Source organism: Grus americana, chromosome 9 (genome assembly GCF_028858705.1).
Source record: "Grus americana isolate bGruAme1 chromosome 9, bGruAme1.mat, whole genome shotgun sequence".
NCBI classification, from domain to species: Eukaryota; Metazoa; Chordata; class Aves; order Gruiformes; family Gruidae; genus Grus; species Grus americana.
Genome location: NC_072860.1, coordinates 10,625,525 through 10,647,147, shown reverse-complemented (window position 1 = coordinate 10,647,147; position 21,623 = coordinate 10,625,525). Strand labels below are relative to the sequence as shown.

At 38.0% G+C, this 21,623-nt stretch overlaps 1 protein-coding gene across 1 annotated transcript in view; it reads left to right on the top strand.

Annotated features, from left to right (window-relative positions):
* COL4A4 (collagen type IV alpha 4 chain) overlaps positions 1-21,623 on the top strand; it is a 74,683-nt gene that overhangs the window by 36,768 nt on the left and 16,292 nt on the right. Inside the window, exons 18-37 of the mRNA XM_054835737.1 lie at positions 1,974-2,043; positions 2,784-2,888; positions 3,207-3,371; positions 3,934-4,026; positions 4,339-4,502; positions 7,720-7,792; positions 9,113-9,219; positions 9,681-9,864; positions 10,627-10,695; positions 11,766-11,870; positions 12,335-12,553; positions 13,454-13,615; positions 14,251-14,421; positions 15,280-15,423; positions 16,107-16,214; positions 16,475-16,653; positions 17,790-17,853; positions 19,582-19,656; positions 20,112-20,219; positions 20,549-20,656. Of these exons, the coding sequence (XP_054691712.1) occupies positions 1,974-2,043; positions 2,784-2,888; positions 3,207-3,371; positions 3,934-4,026; positions 4,339-4,502; positions 7,720-7,792; positions 9,113-9,219; positions 9,681-9,864; positions 10,627-10,695; positions 11,766-11,870; positions 12,335-12,553; positions 13,454-13,615; positions 14,251-14,421; positions 15,280-15,423; positions 16,107-16,214; positions 16,475-16,653; positions 17,790-17,853; positions 19,582-19,656; positions 20,112-20,219; positions 20,549-20,656 (2,473 nt within the window). The remainder of the gene's footprint in view (positions 1-1,973; positions 2,044-2,783; positions 2,889-3,206; positions 3,372-3,933; positions 4,027-4,338; positions 4,503-7,719; positions 7,793-9,112; positions 9,220-9,680; positions 9,865-10,626; positions 10,696-11,765; positions 11,871-12,334; positions 12,554-13,453; positions 13,616-14,250; positions 14,422-15,279; positions 15,424-16,106; positions 16,215-16,474; positions 16,654-17,789; positions 17,854-19,581; positions 19,657-20,111; positions 20,220-20,548; positions 20,657-21,623) is intronic.

Genomic DNA, 21,623 nt, shown 5'->3' with positions numbered 1-21,623 from the left:
GAGCCTTACCCTCTGCTCAGCACTGGTTTCCATCTTTGGAGATACTCTAAAGCTATCTGGGCATGGTCCTGGGCAACCGGCTCTAGGTGGTCCTGCTTCAGCAGTTAGGTTGTACAAGATGATCTCCAGAGGTCCCTTCTAACCTCAACCATTCTGGGATAAATATGAAAAAGCACAGAAGGCAACTTTAGACAAAATACAAGAGAACATATGACTCCTGTTGAAATCACTCTGAGACCATTTGTCTCTGCTACTAATGGAATTAGTCTCATTAAAATAATGAATGAACTTTACAAGAAGCGCAAAATGTTCTTGGCCATTGACATTATTTAAAGCTATAGAAACTTACAGAACAAATGCAGTGTTTAATGCTTAATAGGGATATCAGTAAAACTGATAAATGATTATAAGCTTTCATTTTAAGAAGACTCCAGGTTACAGCATACAGTAGAAATATGCTTCTGTTGGACATTTTTGGGCATTTTGGCAAGTCAAGTCTCCTGAAATTTTTATGGGAAAACCGTATCAGTCAGCAAAATAATCCAAACGTATATATGCCACTATGTAGGAGTGTACTGACAGTGAAAACACAGCAAGTACAAAGCTGCCATCCAGAGAGGGTCATAAGACCAAACGGCCTAAAGACAATGATTCACAGAAACCACCACTGGAATTTGTCACTAAAGGAAATATCAAGAACTGAAATTTTTGACCTTGGCTCATTAACTCTTCAATTCTTTCTTGGCTTCTAGTTATGTCATTTTAAATTCAGCATGAAAGTCATATGAGACTTAGGCCATATGTATCTATTGTACAAATCTTTAATACTTTTATCATCATTAAATTAATTTTAAATCTCAAAAGACTTTATCAGACAAGTAAAAATGCTAGGTTTATTTTTTCTTTCCTGCCACACAGAAGACTATTCTGTATCATTAGGGAAGACAAATTTACATTCCTATTTAAAATAGCCAGAGATGACAGAATGATGTTATTTCATTATGCAAGACAGAGTCAAAGGAAAAAGGCCAGTCAAAAGGCTGGTCAAGAGGACAGCAGTCAGCGACAGCTCCAGACATGTTTAAAAACCTTAAAGATATCAATTAAAAAAAAAAAAAAAAGTCCAGAAAGAGGCATAGACTCCTTGTTTTTACTTGTGTAAGAATGGGCATCCAGATTTGCAGTCCCTGTTCTCCTTGTCTGTGTCCTAAAAAGCCCCCAAATCCAGTCCCAGGAATGCAACCTCACTACGCAGTTCCCACGTTTACATTCTTGTTTTCTCAGTTCCCGTTTGCTGCAGAGAGCAGGGTTGATTCCTAATCTACAAAGCAAAAAGTGTAATACAATTTGCCACATAAAAGACTTCACTAACGTCTACTTCACTTGCAATTCTAAATATTAGAATCCAAGCTAATTTAGAAATCCTCCAAGCAGAAGTGATTTTCCTTGCCATTAGTAGGCACTTTTATGTTTCCCTGATGTAGACATTTTAAACTTCTTGTAGAACTTTGAATATCTCTTACCATCAATAACATCCATCAGACTGTGAAACCTCTTTTCTTAGTGCTTATCTGTCATCATAGAAGTAATTCCAAATTCCAAATTCTGGTATAGAATTTTAAGGCAAATAATTACAGCTTGGTTGTTAAATCAAAACATCTCCATTAAGTAGGGTACTGATTTACTGTAATTGATTCATCTTTACAACACATGAATGAAATCAAATACAGCAGTCACAAGTTCTGAAGAGTCAAATAGATATGTGCGATAGGTATATTACTGTTTAGTCACTGCTATCCTGAAAGATAATGATTATTTAAATCTTGTTTCCGGGTTTTAAATGCTATAAAGTGTCAAAATCCAGGTGATGTGTCACATCCTTACACACCCCACCATTGTTGCAATTTTCAGTTACGTGCTAGCACACCGCATATTTGTATTGATCAGTAAAATTTATTGTTGGACTCTTACAGGGGGATCCAGGAGAACAAGGGCCCCCAGGTCTTCCTGGAGCTGTTGGAACTCTGCTGCTTCCTGTAAAAGGTTGTAGCTAGTTTTAACTAGTCTTTCTGCTGTTTAAAGTGTGTAGAACCTATTCTGCTATGGTGTTTGAAAGTGATCACTAGGGATTCAGGGGACAGGATCCTAAAACATTATCTTCCTAGTGACCACAAGTTACTCATGTGCATGGTGCATGAGTGGATATACTCTTCAGAAAAAGAAGCCTTTAGCAGAATTGTTTGAGAACAGAACTACTACCAATATTTCGTTTTTCCAATTTAATGAAGCCCTTTCTATCTGATTCAGGTTTTCTTTATCACTATGTCATTGCATTTTTAAAATTTATTCATTATACCAATTTTGAAAATATGCTTTTTAAAATGTGGATAATTTCAAGTAGGATGATCCTTAAATGACCTCCCTTTGTGCACTGCCAAATGTGCAAAATATGAGATGCACATTTATTTTCAATGCTACATGTATTTATTTTGGGCAAACACTTCTCTCAGCATTCTGAAATATGTAGCACAAAGATGCTACTACAGAGCGACAAAGACTTAAAACTGCCCACGAAATAGGCAGGAATCCATAGAAAAGTAACCAAATCCTCCCACCTTAAAATTAAATTGTTACACATTTTAAAATGTTTCATAAAGACAAGAGAAGTAACTGTAGTGTACTTGTGTAGTTCCCAAATTATAATTTTGGTTGCAGTTTAGTTTAGATTTAAGCTGTCGATTGCATAAGATGTTCAATTCACATGTTTTTACAATTCTGTGTAGGTCCACAAGGAGATCCTGGATTTCCAGGTCCTGCTGGTGATGCGGGGGCAGCTGGACCAATTGGTCCTGCAGGCCTGCTAGGAAGACCAGGAGATGATGGAACAAGTAAGAGAACTAGGAGATAAAATGCGAACTATATACCAATAAGAGAGAAAGCAGATAAAAGAAAACTGTTATTGCTTGATACAAGTCACCAGCATAAGGATTTGAGCTTTACAAAGAGTTCAATAAAAATATTAGCTCAGTGCTTAGTGGCCCAAAAAAGAACCAAAATGATCCAAATGGAACAATAGGAATTACTAGAACAGCAACTAGTACACTTCTTCAGGACAGTTCTGAATGGTCTGTACTTTCCTCCTCGATATTTTGTAGTAATTGTTACTATGAAGCTCTATAGGCCATATACCATTATTTTCTTTATAGGTCTGCCTGGCCTGCCGGGAGTAAGTGGGGCACCAGGACCTCAAGGTTTTCAAGGTGACCCTGGTTTCCCTGGAACAGGCGAATCAATCCCAGGAAGACCTGGATTTCCTGGACCACCAGGCCTACCAGGACAGCCAGGAAGACAAGGCTTACCTGGACTGCCCAGTAAGTTTAACAGCAATTTATATGGCAAGAATATCATTCTGCATATTAATAGATCCATTGCTTTTGTTGCTCCTAGAAAAAACACAGAGGTAAAAAGTGCATTTTGACAGATATATCAAACTTTACATGTGATGTAGATGTTTTTCCTATCAATTTTCCTGTCAATCAGTGAGACAACAAGATTGTCATAGCTTTCTGGGTTATTTAAAACCACAGAGTAACATAATTGAAAAATGTCACTAAAAATATATCACCTGAAGTTAAAACCACAGCAAACTGGGAAGGAAACCCCAATCACCCTCCCTTAGTAAAGAAACAAGAATTGTAAAATTCTACAGTGGAAAAAGGAAGAAGTAGTGGCAATGGAAAAAACGCATCAACATCAACTCTAGCCAGGCTCACTCTTGTAGTATGATCTACAAACGATGACTTGTAAAGTATTTCATAACATCTCTAGCTTTTCACATGAGGATAACAAGATAAGAGAGAGGAGAACGTGTGACCTAAGCTGTAGAAACAGTCAACCTGATTTATGCTAGCTGTACAATTTGTTTTTTCAAAGGTGTAGTCTGTACTGACAGAGGGATCCCTGGAGAACCTGGAGCAAAAGGTCAGATAGGCCTTCCAGGAAGAAAAGGTGAAAAAGGAGAAAAGGGTAAGTGTGCCTGGATAGCAACAATTTGCATATGAGACCTTTGCCAGATATGTCAGACCTAAATTTGCAATAAGTTTATAGTAGCTTGGAGGATAAGGCCCAAAGTGTTGGGCATGGGGCTTCTACATCACTAGAGTCATGTCAGTGCAGCAGTTATTCAGCCCTGTACAAAGAGACTGATATGCTTCACTCCTTTTAAGGCCATAATGAGCTAAAATGGTCTGCGCACTACTCAGAAAAGAAAAAGGGCAGTGGTTTTTTTGTGTATTAATTTTGCAACTGTTTCAATGTAATTTTGACACATTCATGTAGGAAATCAAGGGCTTTGCTCATGCAGTGCTGGTCCTCCTGGTCCCCGTGGTATGCAAGGACCTCCAGGTACTCCAGGAAAGAAAGGACAAATGGGATACCCTGGAAGACATGGAGAAAAGGGCGATCCAGGCTTATCTGGTGCAATGGGATCACCAGGGCTTCCTGTGAGTAGTTTTCATGAGCTTCAGTAAATAAGTAACATCAACTTACCACTTATGCAGGAAGCATTTAAGCAGAGTGGTGGAGGAACTGCCCTGAAAAACTATCTGAAAGTTTATCTACTTTTGCTTATTACAGTCTTTTTGGAGGATGTGTTTTATCAGCTGCTATGTGATTTCCCTTGCGGCAGTGGGTAGAGTTTTATACTGAGGGATGGAATCCCATGCTGTGTTTGTGGTGTGGTCAGGAGGCTTAGGAAAGCTGGTTGTGTGTTTGTCTTGTATTGTTTTGATTTGTTTTTACTTTTAGTTTTGAATACCCATTGTTTTTCTTGAAAACATTGTAGATGCACAAACTGCTCCACTGAAGATGATTTTTCAGTTATTTCAAAGGAAAGCATTTCCAGTAAAACCTTATCAAGGCAAAGAATTGCATGATGTCAGCAGGTTACGATTAATTCTATGATTCAACATCCATCTGGGGGTGGGGTCTGAAGAAAAAGGAACCCTTGATTTTATTCAGGCCTTTCAAGTCATGTTCTTTATTCCTTTTTTAGAAATCAATTAAAAAGCTTAATTTATTTGATATGCTTAATTTATTTCATGAGGCAGTCTGAACATGATGTAGAGTCTTTCACTCTCACAGAGTCTGAAAGTCATTGCTATTTGTTAGTGTTTATCCCTTTACTGTTCCATATTACTTTATAATCTTCCATTTTCAGTCTCTATTCAGCCAAAGCTTGTTCTCCACAACGATCAGCCACTATAGGCAATGCCTTGGCTTTCTATGCATTCATATTAGCAATGAAGCTGAAATGGAATAAAAATTTTGCCCTTGATTTTATACTTCTTAGAAGGAAAAAAACTATAAGCATCAAAATAAAGACACTTCATTTACTTGATTAGATTCCTTGCAATGTAGCACTTTCATGTCAAGTTCCTCAAGAGCAGAAACTGAATAAACTTTTTGGTAGTAAAGATTCTGAGTACTAGAACCATTTGACATCAGCATACAACATTCATTTTTTCAAAAGACTAGTTCATTCCAGTGTTAACAAATCTGACATCCGGTTTTTCATGGAAAAACCCTATAAAGATTTTTCATGGCAAAGTGAGGGCAATAAAATAATTAAGAAATATTTAAAAGGTACCTTTAGGTCAGATGTGTATTTCTACTTTATTATTGGCTGTCAGCAGGATTAACAAATAAAATAAATTTGAGCTCAAGACCTAGATGTTTGCTGGGTGATGCTTGTTGGCTAACTCAGTGAAACTAGCTATTACTTTTGGAAATGGACTTACTTTCTTTAATGTGCTTCATATAGTTTATCTTATTCCCCACAGTGAGCAATAATTCAAAACACCACTTAATCTATCTGCTTTAGGAATACATTTTGAGCTGATTTATTGGACTTGCTGTGATTTTGTTCCACTTGTTCTGGTCTGGCATGTGGACTGTACACCCAGGATGCTGCATACCAAAATGATGCCAAACAGAGGTGGTTTTTTAATATACTTTCTTGGGTGAGAGCAATTTCTTTGAAAATATAGGTAGATATGCTTGGCTTTATAACTGCTCCATTATGGGTTTTTTTGTTTCGTTTTTTTGAGGTTTTGTTTTAATAGCAGAACTTTTTTTTTTTTCACATGAGGAACTGCTTAAAAGTTTCCAGAACATTTTCTTTCAAAAGAAAACAAAACCATTGTGAAACTGAAGGAAGGAGGTGGAAGGGCTCTTTCTAGTTCCAATGGTTTCATTATGAGCTTTGTGTTTGTTTTTATTTTTCTTTTCTTAAAATCCTATTACCTCAGTGGATTATGTGAGATTTCAATCTTTTTGTTACTTTTGAAAGTAAGCTTGAAGCCTTGTCCTGAACAATTTGGTGTTCTTAGGTTACTTAAGTGAGAAACAAGGACGAAGTAATCAGTTTGGAAAAAAATAATTCACTTCGATACAGAAGTCCTTTGGTTTAATGGATTTCCTACATACATACATATACACACTCACTTTTTCCATTTTTCTGCTCTTTTCTTCCCAAATAGCTCATTTTGCTTTTCAAACACAAATAATTGGTCACTGCCAGCTTGAAGATCTAGACATTTTAACAAGTAGTTACTGCTTGTTTCAGATAAACCACATTTTTCAGAAGTCTCCTACCTGTTTTACAATTGTCATGATTTACAATCACTTTATAAATTGTATTTTCTCCACCTATTTCTTAGTGAAAGATTTTGAATAACCAAGGAAACTGGCTAAATAATACATCAGTTTTTCAACCTTAGTGGCATTTTACTTCTGTATAAATTTTACATATTTACCCACATGTACTGTTGTAAGATCAGACCCTCACCAATCATAGAATCATAGAATTGTTTTGCTTGGAAAAGACCCTTAAGATGATCAAGTCCAACCGTTAACCTAGCACTGCCAAGTCCAACCGCTAAACCATGTCCCTAAGCATCACATCTATGCGTGTTTTAAATATCTCCAGGGACGTTGACTCGACCACTTCCCTGGGCAGCCTGTTCCAGTGTTTGACAAACCTTTTGGTGAAGAAAAATAATGATGTGCAAACTGCCTTCTGCTTGGAGAGCTGAGAGCATAAATCAGCATAAGCATATAGAAAAGTATTTCTTTCCCCCCTCTACACCTGTCAAATCATAGATTCTTCTGACAATACCAGGTACCTAACTAGACGTAGATTGAATTTTTTTATTGGCAGCTTTGTGGGCTTTCACTTAGCAAAAAAGCATCCCTTACCTACTGCCATGTTTGCTTCTGGGAGAACAGCCTCATCCAGCAGTCACTGCACTCCAGAGATTCTGTTCCCGTGTAGCCTCGATGGATTGTGGGTTGAAGTCTGCAGTGGGAAGAGTTTGTGAATCATTTCCATCTTAATATTCTTATATTTACAGCCACAGCTGTACACAGCCATGGACCTGATTCCTCTAGCATTACCGTTTCTTACAGTTGTGTATCTGTGCATTTGGCAGAGGCAGGCTGAAAAGGCCAGGTGCCATTCACACACCTCTTTCTAGACATCAAAAGAGATAAGTGTTGCTTGTTGGCCTGTTATTTTAATTGGTCTGGTTTTGGGAAACAGTGCAAGAGCAAGAGATAAATATGTAGTTTTACCCTCAAGTCCCACATTGATTTCTTGCTGGAAATAAGTGGACAATTTTTTTTTTAATTTTTTGTGTGTGTGTGTGTGTCAATGGTAAGGGGACACCTGGTTCTGCTGGACAACATGGTGAAAAAGGAGAGAAAGGTGATCCAGGAAGAGTTAGAATAAAAGGTAAACACACATTTTATCATTACCCTTTTTGTTTCCTATATAATACCTGGGCAATAGTGTGAGAAAACTGTATTAATCTACTCTTTAATAAAGTAATTAAGTTACTGAAGACTAAAGGTCATGTATATCCAAAACTGCTTTCTTGGTACCATCTCGTTCATTTTCTTCTTGCTCAACACAAGATCAAAACAGGATTGTGTGGGTTTTACTCTATAGTTGAGCCATAAAACAGTTTTAACAGCTTGTTATTAATGCTAACAAGTTACTTTTCATGTTGTATGATTGATAATCAGGGTCTTACAGAGGTCTGTCTAGCAAAGACTAAGCAGAATACAATTATTGTGAGAGCATGAAGAAACACAATTGTACAGAAGCCACCTCCTGAAGCGTCATTTGCCAGTATCCCAGCTGTTATCTCAATTTAAACCACCAACATTCTTCTTGGGGAAAAACTCAAAGTCTCAATGGCTACTCAGATTCCTGCTCCTATTTCTAAAAAATACTCTTGCCCAGGCACTGAAGAGAAACAACAGACCACCAGTTGCACAACTGAAATTCTTGTAATTAAATAGATCAAAACCTCTCCACAGTTATGGTTATAATTTGCAAAAGCTGTAGTTTGTTGTTCTCCATTTCTTTTGCAATCTGATGGCAAAGCTTTGTTAGAAATGCTAAACTAATTATTCAGACAAAAGATTGCCCATCTTATTGTTTATGAAAAGTTAGCTTAGCTTTGGATGCCTGCGTGCATTTACAGATTTTGGAACAGGGCAAAACATTTGCTGTTTATTTGCAAAGGATTTACTGACATAGCAAAATGAATCTTTGGGTTAGAATAGTTCTATTGTCCTTTATGCAAAGAATTCATTTTCATGAATATCACTACAAGAGAAATCTAGGGGTAAAACCAAGAAAAAATTAAAAACCTTTTGGGAATATTGATGCAAATATTCTGCATCATATGGCATTGCTCTATCCTGATTTCACTGAAATCAAGAATAAAACTGACTGATTTCAATAGCAAAATGTTTTTACTTTGTATATAACATGAACAAAAGCTACATTCTTGTAGTGCCTGTAAACACATCTTTTACAAAGACCAAATTGTTCCACGGAGTGGGCAACTACTGCCTTCCTGAGCCTAAAAGACCTCATTACGGAAATGTGAATTCAAGAACTGGAAATTATCATACAGATAATATGAATGGTTACCCAGCATTTACCTAAGCAGAAATAATTAAAAAAAACCCACAAAAACAACCACCCAAAACTTACTGCAAATATTATACCTTTTTTTTTTTCCCCCAAAATTGTTTTAAGGACTAAAAGGTGAAAGAGGTCCTACTGGGGTTCCAGGATTTCCAGGCCAAAGAGGTAACGATGGCAGAGATGGAGAACTAGGATTGCCTGGGGAGAAAGGAGCTGAGGTATGTTTGATTTTCTCAGAATTTTTTTCCATTTCAGTTAAAATGTTGTCTTATGAAAGGGCTAGCTACTTAATGAAAAGTATCAATTGATTCCAAATTCCTAGCAGATTAATCACTTCTATAATTTTATGTAAGCCTAGATAAAAAACCCCATACTTTTTAACTATTGAAAAAAATATTTCCTTGGAAATATTGCTGTTTATTTTGGTATTCCTGAATATAATTTCTGCATATACTGTGTACCAATATTATGGGATCAGGAAGGAAAAAAAAACCAAACCAAAAAACTCTACTCTCTGTTGCTATTGCCTTTGAATATTTAAAACTACTAATATCATCCATGTAGTCACTTATTTGTGGAAGAGTGGTTTCTCCAGATAATTCTCTAACATGGCTTTTGATAATCAGAGAGGAAATAAATTAGGTCTTGTTATTTCTTATCAACAATTTCTTTCTCTTAGGGTGATTCTGGAGTACCACTGCCAGGTGATAAAGGATTCCCTGGGATCCCAGGACTTCCTGGGATAAAAGGACAGATGGGATTGCCTGGTGTGGGGTTTCCTGGCCCACCAGGAGTCAGAGGCAGCCCTGGAGACTTTGGTGATACTGGTAATATTGGGCCACCTGGTCCAAAGGGCCAGAAAGGTAATTTTGATTATTGACATTAAGAACCAAATAACAAAATACATGTTTGGTAGCATCCATTAGTTTCATATGTATTCTATACAGTGTAACTAATTTATAGTGAAAATAAATTTTGGCAAGCTCAGTGGCCATGCAAAATATGGCCACTGAAAGGTACAATACTGTCAGCATTTAACAGCAGACACTAGTGAGAATATGAATTGCTAGCGGCCTTAAACCTGCAAAGTGCCACCTGCACACTATTGGAGGAATTATTTTCTGGAGTGAAGAGTATCCCTGAGTGTAACGATTTGCAAGGCAATGCTTTTTTGCTGAAGGAGCAAGAAAGTACAACTCATACTTAAGGCTTGGTCTGTTTTTTGGTTATAAAAAATCCCTACCAAAATTTTAAAGAAGTTACACTGACAGCAATATATATCAACCAGAAACGTACACAGAACTGAAAGTATTTCTTGCAACAGAAACTATTGTAAAGACAAATTTCTGTGACAAGTAAAAAACCCGACTTGTCTTTACAGAAAAGTGTATTACAACAATTGAATAATTGCCACTATTCTATACAAAATAAGTGTCAAGAAAAATATATTTTAAAATTCTCTATCAAACCTTAAGTAATATGGAAATAACAACATGCATAAAGAGTCCCTTCTCTTTACCTTTGCACATCTGGTCAGTTAGTTCCACAGAAATATTACAGTATATGTTCAGACTCCATTTATTATAAAATCAAATAGGCTAGTTTCTTTCTCCCTCTTGCTTCAGGTGACACTGTCTGCATTACGTTACCATACCCTGGAAATCCAGGTCCCCCAGGTTTTAAAGGTGTTCAAGGTATGTTTACAGATGGATGAATTTTTGGTTTTAATTGAAATGGAGTTTTAAGTTGCTAATTAAAAAAAGAAGCTATCCTAAAAAGATACACTATTCTAGTTTTTCAACAGATACATGCCTCAAAATGTAAAACTGCAAATACACAGGAATATACTCATCTAATAGAACCAAACGCTAGACAGCTGCTGTTTGCATGATCAAAAGGTTTGCAGGCTGCCTCCATAGAAATGACTAAATGAAGGTGGCTTGAAACTCAGTCCTGCCTCAATTAAAATGTACAAGAGAGTCTGTAAAATACGCAGATGGCTGGAGTTGGGTAAGACCTAGAATACATACATCTGGCTACCAGGAGAGGTAAAAAAAAAAGGCGTGAGGCAAAGATATGTGGCAAGTCTGTAATTTCTAAACCAATATTGCTCATGGCAAGTTGCAATTGAGCCCTAAAATCTGAATACTTACTACAGTTCTTTTAACTTGTTCAACTTAATTTAAATTCAAAGAACTCATCCGGAAACTGGCAAAATGTTTCTTGTGATCACCTCCAAAACATTTGAGATATGGCAGAAAATCCTGATCGGAACAAATGGAGATACTGGATTTTCAGGCTCCTTAATATGGTATTACACAGCTCCCTGACATCAGTATTGCAGGTGGTAGCTAAAATTTATACACTCATGAAAGAACAGGGATTAGCATAGTGAGCTCATCTGCACCAGTCAACACAGGACAATGCAAGAATTTGAGTTGACACCTGTCATTCACTAGATTAATATTGTTGATGTCCTGTAACATTAAAATATTATAGGAGATACTTTTTTTTCTAATTTACTATGGTGGTTTGCAGTCTGCCATTTATAGATAAGGGAACAAGTCCATTTAGAGAAACAGCAGCCATGCATTTGGTTGTGACTTGGGTGGTGGTTCTTGCCCAAAATGTTAGAAGCAGATGAAATCCAGTTGTTTTCAGAGTACCTGAATTTGCAAGGGATAAAGATGCAGTACTGTTTCCTTAGATCACATGTTTTAGAGCTCTGTCAGGTGTTTTTTACGTATTTTCTTTCTGTTTCCAGGACCAAAGGGTTTAAAAGGACTCCCTGGTCATCCTGGACCAAATGGCTTTGATGGGCAAAAAGGCCATCGAGGCAGGCCAGGAGCAGGAATTCCTGGGCCAGAAGGTGAATTGTGTTTGTCTTAATCCAGGAGACATGTTAGAATAGAATATGGAGGAATAGGAAGCACATTTCAGTGAAAGCTAGTGGAAGAGGAATCTTTACCAGTTTCCCTTTTCCTCCAGCATTACAGCTGCTGCAGTAACCTAGAGTTCAGTGTCCAGAAATGGACAAATATTCTCAGAAAACTGAGAATCATTAGTATCAATTTAGCAAAGGGATTGAACTGGACAAGAGTGACAGTATATGAGATAGATGCTGCCCCAAAGAAAACCACTGTCACTTCCCACAGGAATAATTCAATCCTCGTGTATCAGAGCTGTAAATGAGAAACCTGAAATGTAATGTATGATGTTATTTTTCTCTGCAGAGTGGTAGTTTAATTCTAGTTAAATTTGCATTATACTACTACACAGTTTTGAGGAAAAAAATAATTATGTCCTACTTGAATTTAAAAATCATATCAACAGGCTTTCGAGGCAAAGCTGGTGATCCTGGTGATGAAGGTGAAAGAGGATCTACAGTTGATGGTAAAAATGGCCCTCCAGGTCCACCTGGCATAGATGGGCAGAAAGGTGTTCCAGGTGATACCACATATGGTCCTCCAGGCATCCCAGGCAACAGGGGACTGCCAGGCCCCCCTGGTGCACAAGGAGCAAGGGGTGATCCAGGCGTTCCTGGGCTTCGAGGTATGAGCCAGTTTTTATGACACATTTCCATGTGTTCAAAGGAGAAAATCTGAGCAAAGTTGGTCCTGAGTCAGATAAAACTTACTCTTACTTGTATCCATAATGGTGACTGTGAACAGTACGCCCTATTTTTACATTTACATTTTTACAGTTAAGGTCGATCAGCCACTGGGGAGATCTGCACTGCAGGAAGGGGAAGATGCCTTCACCCAGTCCACGAACTAACAGTGTGGCTTCCTATTCTGACTACTGTTACTTGCTGCCTAGTACCCATCTGTGCTTAGGGCCTCCTGCTCTGCAACACAGATAGTCTTACTCAAATCTGAAAAGTGTGGCAAAATGTGGGACAACACTCAGGGAGAGAGGGGTGAATTTCTTCGCCCAGAGTTATACAATATAACCCTTAGTACCTTGGGCACTACAGTCCTCATTTCTGCAGGGGAGTTTCGCTGGTTTCTGTGGGTGTCTCCATAGTCCCACTTCCTTCCCACTTCATACAGATATTGCTGTTTCCTTTTGTAGGTCTTCCTTCTTCCCAGCCCTAAGCCTAACCCTTCTGTGCAGGGAACGCCTGTAGAACTGACCCTAGTGCCGAGTAGTTGGTGCAGGCCAGTGAGCTCCTTCCATTCTGCTCCTACACATCAGATACTACCTTTTGTGCCATAAAGTTGTCCTCACCTGTAGATGAGAGCTGAATTCATATTTGTTCCTTAAAGAAAGCAGCTCTCCATAACAGCCAATTCTAAATTGCAGAAAAGCATCAGTTTTCAAACTGCAAAAACTAGACGATAAGTAAAATATTACAATAACTGAACATGTACACTTCAAAATTACAATCAGGAATTCTGAGGGATGGTGAGTAATGGAGGTAAAACATTTTACAATGTTTTTTGTTTCCAGGACAGTCTGGTACACCAGGATTTCCAGGTGCCAAAGGTTTTAGAGGCCCAGAAGGTGATATAGGAGTACCAGGCTGTCCAGGCTTCCCTGGTCCACCGTGTCACACAGGCTTACCAGGGCCACCAGGACTCAGAGGTGTCATGGGCCTGCCAGGACCTCAAGGTACACAACATCCATTAGGTTGCCTCACAGCTCTAAACTTTGCCCACCTTTTTAATCACAGCAGATTTAATCACATGAGTTTTGTGACTGGCATGACAAATATTTCCATAGGGGGCTGCTCATTAGTGGATGTGTACGTTATGTTTTGCATATTTCCTTAAACTCAAGGAACGTATAGTGTGCACCTCAGATATTTCCCAACTTTCCTTCCCTTCCCATACTGTTCCTTAACTGGCCAAATCACAGTGTGTTCACTGTCGAGTAATAAACAGAAGAGTTCTCTTATTCTGTTGTCCTGAGCTCCTGCCATTACTGTAATACTTTTATCTTCTGTATTCTTAAATGGAAGTGTTATTTAGGAAGAGCTAGGACACATATATATATGAAATATTTATGAATTAGCATGGATTTTTCACGGGGTGCTTCTACTGATATATCTCTCACTAAAGAAATACAAGAAAAACATTCCAGGGGAAAAATCTAGGCAGAGCCAGGGAGTCTAGCATGTAGCAACATTTCCAAGTTATTTTGCCATGTTTGATGATATTAAAAATCTGTCACTTTCTACTTCTTAGGTGCAATTGCTGAACCCTTTTCCTGCATTTACATACATAAATTAAAGCTCTTTCTTTCAGGCTTACCAGGCTTTAAAGGTCAGAGGGGAGACAGGGGCCTAGCTGGGCCACCTGGAAGCAAAGGTCTCCAAGGCTCTCCTGGCTCACAAGGTCCCCCAGGCCCTCCAGGCTCCCGAGGAATTCCAGGACTTCCAGGCGAAAAAGGACCACCTGGTTTCCCAGGACAAGCAGGTATGTTAAACATCCTGCAAACCACCTCATCTATAACTTCTCTTGTAGGGGGAGCTATTTCTACTGCTGTAAAAGCTAGGAAGTACTTTTCACCCTCCTTCTCTCCCAGCTCCGAGAATAGGACCCTGCAGGAGGGCAGACGCAGTAACAATAGCATCCTTTGTTCTTTCTCTTATAATAAAACCAAAGGGATAGAAATAGTTTGATGCATCTTGGTGCATCCTGGTGCTTTAGTTGTTTTACAATACTGACATATTTCCATATATTATTTCCTATTTGCAATAGGTTGTTGTTTTAATATGCTATAACAACAATGATATACTTTTTATTACATCCAGACTGTCTCCTTTACTGATGCAGTCTGTGATTGTATGCTGATGAGTAAGTGGAGAAATAGCTTCACATTATGCCTAATAAAAATGTGACCTTGGTCCCAAATCATCACTGGCTAATGGGCACAAGTTCTGAGTAACTATAGGAAAATCCTGTTTTCCTCTGTCACATGGACAGTAGGAGTTGTGACTTCCAGTAGTCATGTGCAAAAATCTGGTGGTGTCTTAGGCTATGCATTGTATTTAAGATGTGTTGGGGATAGCTGCTTTAGTAGTAACTGTAGCCTATATCTCCAAGGGGTGGCAGCAGGGAGGGAAAGATGTTTGTTTGCTTCAGGACAATCTGGATTTCAAGACAAGTTTGATCTTGGCATGAAGCCATGCTCCAACTATTGGTTCTCTAGCTTTGCTGTTTTCCTATGGAGTCCTTCTAAACTTCCTGCCTTTTGCTTTATACTCTTCCTTAGAATATGACAGAAACAGCATAGCAGACTGATTATGTAAATAAAGCATTTAATATTATCAGGAAGCAAAGGGATTCAAGGACCCCAAGGATTCCCAGGACTCCCAGGAACGCAAGGCCCAATGGGAATCTCTGGTGTAAAAGGTGAAGAAGGAAAAATGGGTCCACCTGGGCCTAGTGGAGAATGCGGGGATATGGGAAAGAAAGGTTTGTAAAAATCTGCTTCACTCTGTAGTTGTGTTACTGCTATGTTTAGTTTTGTTACTGCTGCGTTAAGAATATATTTACTTTTTCTTCTTGTTATAGGGGTATATTCATTTCTATTTTCAGAAATTTTCTACATACTAAATCCAGTCATCTCACTTAAATGCATAATGAAAAAAAACTACAAAATTAATTCCACTCAGATCAATAGGTGCATTTACCACTAAATCAGAGTAAGATCACTTATTGAAACAAACCTTGAATTTTGTCCTGTGCACATCTGAAACTTTAGGTTTTTCAAGTTTTCTATCATATTGTCTGTGGGGTTTTTATCAATGTAAGATATAGAGGAAATAAACTCTCTAAATATTAATAGAGAAAAGAGGATAACCATTTCCAAGGTGAAATCAAAGACAATACACTGTGGAGTGGACAGTACAATTGCCATCTTTCATATTCCAGACAAGTAGGGAATAATTCTGATTTAACATCACCTGAGTTACTACTAAATGAACTAAAAAGCAAGAGAAGGATAATAAATTCTATTAGCAGTGAGCCTGCTGAGACAACAGAGAACTGCATTAGTATTTGAAGGCTTTCTCTGTTAGGGAAGCCTTCACTAAAATTAATTTTCAGGAGATGTCACTCGTGAGGATTTACGTACATTCCATATGTTTGGTTCAAAGGCGAAAGAGGGCCTCCAGGAGACAGTGGCTACGTTAACATCCGTCTTGAGAAAGGACAAAAGGGGGAGCCAGGATTTCCTGGTGAGAACGGATTTAGAGGTAAAAGAGGTAAGTTCATAAAATAAAGCCCTGCATACACACACATTCATCTGATAGAAATCACTGGTGTTTTTCACAGGTTTGAACTGGTAGCTGCAGTAACATCCAGCAACCTTATTGTGTTTATAGATTCTTAAACTAGCAGGCTAGTTTATTCGGACAATTACTAAGGCAATGCAGAAAGTGTGTTAGCATAGCCATATTCAAAATAAGTGTCAAATAATGGCTTGACTATATTGGTCATTATCTTGTTCGGCAATTAACTTCAGGTGAAAAAGGCAATACTGGTTTCAGAGGCACCCCAGGATTTCCAGGGAAGAATGGTGTCCCAGGACTGCCAGGTGACCATGGTGACACCGGACTGATGGGGTTTCCAGGATCGCGGGGTTTTCCAGGACCAAAGGGCTTTAAAGGAATTACGGGTTTTCAAGGACAACCAGGTGACCAGGTAAAGTGAAAGTGGTAGTGAAATGTCCTGGACTTTGCAGTTATCTCCTTCCTCCAAGAAATATGATGAAGGGCACTTCTATTGTACGGACCCGTTAGATGTTCCTCCTGAGAAAAGACTGTCAGTATAATAGGAAAGGTAAATTCCTTAATGCAACACGTCAATGCTTTGATTACATTTTAGCAGGGACTGTAGTCAGGGTTGAAGGGCCTCTCCCCTCTCTCCTAGCTGCACGTTGTGATTTTGTTATGTTGCCACTTGGTGGAAGTACAGGCTACACTGCACTAATTAGGGGGGTAAAAAATGGATGTACGATCAAGTCTTCAACATTATTCCTAGGAACAGATTGACAAGTCACTGCAAAGATCATAACACAGCAGCAGCACAAGTTAATATATAGCTGCTTCTTCATACCTTGCTATGTGGAGCAGCCAATACACAAGACAAACCAAGTCTGTGCCCATATAGACAACTTGCACCAAACAGAACCCAGGCAAGCAGTATTGCTCGAGAACAAATACACAAAACTGCACATATATCACATATGGATATAAGGTAGAATTCTTCACTGGCTTGTACACTAGGTAGACAGGCAGTGAGATTATATGAAGCAAAAAGCACAGGGTTTTTTTTTTGTAAAGGGACATATCTTCGCTTGGCTTGTCTTTTATTATAGTTCTTTGAAGAGATAATCTGTGTTTTGCTGATTATAGGTCGTCATTCAAAAGAAAACCAGAAATCTTTATGTTTTTACTATTATATCACAACATATTTCTGGTTAATGTTTATAGTAAATTTTGGGTAACATACAACAATATTTGGTACATTTTTATGGTACCTTTTAAATCAAATTACTCAAGCCATCTGTGGGGAATTTAAGTTGTTCAAGCCAAAAGTTAACATAAACTATAAAAGCACATATTCAATATGATTAGCAAGTCTAATCTACAGTTTTTTGGAAGTGCTAATGGCCAGCGTTAGACATGTAACAAGGACATGTTGAGCTTAAGATGCAGTTTTGCTATTCTTACTAATTTCCGGTCCATTTCCCAGTGTAAGAGATCAAAATGCTCTTATAGATCATTCCTGCTACACATATATCAAAACATTTTTATTTTGTTTTTAAAAAAAATCAGGGTGATGTTGGCTTACCAGGAATCCCCGGACATCCAGGACTGACCGGCCCAAAAGGATCTAAAGGTAATGAGTTTATGTAGACAGGCTGTTGAAGAGCAGTATTGTTAGGACGTATATGCTCTGATAGATGGTGAGTACTCACTAGAAAAGACAAAACAGGATAGAAGTGAAAGTAATTAAAACATGAATGTCATTAGAAACAAGTCTGATTTACCTGAAGGCAAAATCTGCATTTCATCCTTAACAGTTTGTTCCTTATAAAGTAAGCCTTGCTAATTTAGAAGGCAAATTTCTGTCAAATTTCATGGAGTTTAAAAATTCTATCAAACACATGAAAAAATCCACTCATAGATCTGTAAAATTTGTCAAATCAATTAAGAGAAAATGCAATCATTTATGGTATTATAGTATGGCATTATACAGATATGTAGAGGTTTTTAAATATTCCAACATGATTTATAATTTCCTTTATATCACTTGTTTTCCAGTGTTTCCCAGGCTATGATTTTTGAATTCTTGGATCTTCTGAAAGCATAACATAACAGATCAGGCAGAGTTCATATCCATGCAGGCAAAATTATTCATTTGAGAACATGAAGTTTTGCATATTGTTTTTTGCACAAGTAGAGATTACTCTGAAAAAGTTATCTATAATATTTAGATTTTTAAAAGCGTTGCAAAGAAATACAAAATGGTCTCATCCATGATATTGCAGATTTCCTTTAGGCAGGATTTCATTACTAATAAATAATGAAATTAAATCATTACCTGGAAGAAAGTATTAAAGGGACAGAATAAATTATTATCTCAGCTACATTTTCCATTTCTACAAAAATTCAAGAACTTCTCAGCCAGGGAATATATTCCCACAAAAAAAAGTAAAGAACAATACTCAATATAAAGAGAGCTCATGAAATGTATTGAAAGCAAACTTAATGGAAAAATTATCCTTAATTCTAAAGCAGAATATAGCCAGTAAAGTGGGGATTGCTATGGCAGGGGATTTTTAGCAACACTTGAACTCAATATTTCCTCTTAGCTCTTCACAGCAAAATCAGACAATGAAGTTGGAGACAGCATGAATAGGTAGGAGAGGTCAGACATTTGTGCAGACAGTGTAAGGCAAAATTAATCACAGAATCAATAATTCCGAACAACAGGAATTTTAGCACAGACAGAAAGAAGGTGTGCTGGCTTAAAGTCCCCAGCTAGTCCCTAAAAGATCTTTACTGAGTAAATAGACTCACACTGTATTGATTTTGCACATCCTCACAAACCTCTGTAAGGAGTTCTCTGTGTTTAATAAAGTGTTACAGGGAATTTATGCAGTATCTTTCATTTTCAGTATATGCTGTCAGTATTGGGAAAGTTCCCATGTTTTTTGGGTTTTTTTCATTATGGGAAATGTACAAGAATACCGCCAGGAGTCACACTACACACAAACTGAGTTAGTACTTCAAGACAGGCTGAGCTGGCAGATCATGCCCCCTCCCTGGAAGTGTTCAAGACCAGGTTGGATGGGGCTTTGGGCAACCTGGTCTAGTGGAGGGTGTCCCAGCCCATGGCAGGAGAGTTGGAACTAGATGGTCTTTAAGGTCCCTTCCAACCCAAACCATTCTACGATTCTGTGAATTTGCATGTGCCAAAGCATTTTTCACTCTGTGTTCTCTCCATCCCTTTTATAGCTGTTGATATCTATGAGCAAATTATCTGATCTTACAAATTGTCCAGCTTTTGTTTTGTGGATGAAAAGGATACTTGTATGAAATTAAGGTCATTGTACCTCAACAGGCAAAAGAGGTGACCCAACTCCTGTGCTCGGTATACACGGTCGAAAAGGGCCTCCCGGAGATCCAGGATTACCAGGTACCTCTGTCTGATTGAAGAAAAAAATTGGACTTAAGAATTCATTTTCTCTAAGTTTTGTTAGCAGAGAGGGAGCTCTGCTTTCTGTGTATATTGAGCACTATTTTCTACAGTTACAAACCCAAGGATTGGAGAGGCATCACAATGTGCAATAGCATAGGAGGTAGAGTCTACTATTGTCTAGTGCAGCACCGATGAACATACCAACACTTACCAGAATAAAACCTGGCTTGGCTTTATCTTGCTAGCCATTTCTGCTCTTTCAGATATCACCAGAGATATCAGTATAATTCATTGTTAATAAATAGATGCAAGGATCTAAAGTATTTGAATAAAATTCTTTTTGTTGCTCAAGAAACCCCTTACTGAACTTCTATATTTTTAAACTTATCCTGAGATGAAGAATGGGCAACTTTTAACAAATAAATGCTAGATTTTTTTTTTCCCCCTTTAAGGACCCTGTGGATTCCCAGGAGAGAAGGGTTCACCAGGTATCCAAGGGCAACCTGGAAGATCAGGATCCAAGGGTGACCCTGGATACCCAGGAATACCAGGACTTCCAGGTAATGCCAGAGTTTAAAAAACAGTGCCATGTAACAGCTCAAAAGAGATATGCAACAGGAAAATACAGCTGAGGAGGCACCTCTGTGGAAGAGACTAGAGAAATCAGAGATCATGTGAAGGCTTGTATTGAAAACTATTTCAGTACCTGTAGACAGCACTAATAGTCTGCTCAGAGCCTCGGAGAGCAAGATCTAACAATTCTTCATACATTCCCATACACTTTCAGGTACCTCTGAATAACGTAGTGTGCTGCATAGTATAAAAAAACCAAAAAAATCAACAGTTTAATAGACTTGCATATTCAGATTTTTTTTTTCTCTGCTCTCAGGAGCTACAGGTCCTCAAGGATTGCCAGGAGAACCTGGAGAAAAAGGGAAACATGGAATTTTGGGACCTCCAGGATTGCAAGGATTAGCTGGATCCCAAGGCAGAAAAGGTAAACAGTATACAGTGCAGTTCTACTGGTAATGTAACAGCACCAGTCAAATACCCTTTTAGTAGCGAAAATGGAAAAGGCCTGACTGTCAGCATGATTTTGATTCTGTATTCTCTTAAACTACTAGAAGAATTAAGCCAGTTCCCATCACCTTTGAAAAGTAACATAAATGCTACCTTACAAAATTGGGCTACAATTTAAAATGAGTAAGGAAGAAGGTAGAAACAGATTCTGACTCAGCTGATGTAAATGATAGCAGAAGTTAAGGAAAGAAAAAGGAGTTTGCAGTAATTGAGATGTTTCACTTCAGTTATGCTGTGTTCTACCTTTTCACCATGGAGTGCCACTGTTACTCTACAAAACCAGCAGACTGCTATGGACAGTTTTGTCTTACAAATTTGTTTTAACAAATTGTGATAAGGTAACTTGGCTTGGTTTTGTTGTTTTGTTTTCTCCAAAACCTGATTTTGGTGGATTTAACATAGAAATGTTTCCCACAAATCCTAATTTACACCTCTCTCAATGATTGTTATGTTTAGATTGAACAGCAGTTCATCTACACAGTTGTTTTTGTTGGAGAACATTGTTAATGTTTACTATACTCAGAATGATACATTGAAATTACAAGTTACATTAATATTTTATAAAGGAAGGTAATCAACTGTGTACTTTGTATCCTCTCTCTCTTTTATAGTGTGATTCATAACCAGCTCCTGGACAGGAAGAATAGTATTAATGACCTATATACAGAAATCACTGTAAAGTAACACTTGGAGCTATGATAAATTATTAGAGGAGGCAACAGATTAGGTTACTTGCAGTAAGTAAGTGGCGCTGATTTAAACTGTCATGTCAGATTCCTTGCTGGTGCATAATCTGCAAGAGAACATTTCATTGTTGCAAACAACATTTGCTGTAACAAAGGCAGAGATCTGCAGTGACAGGGATGTTTAAATTGAGAGGGGTC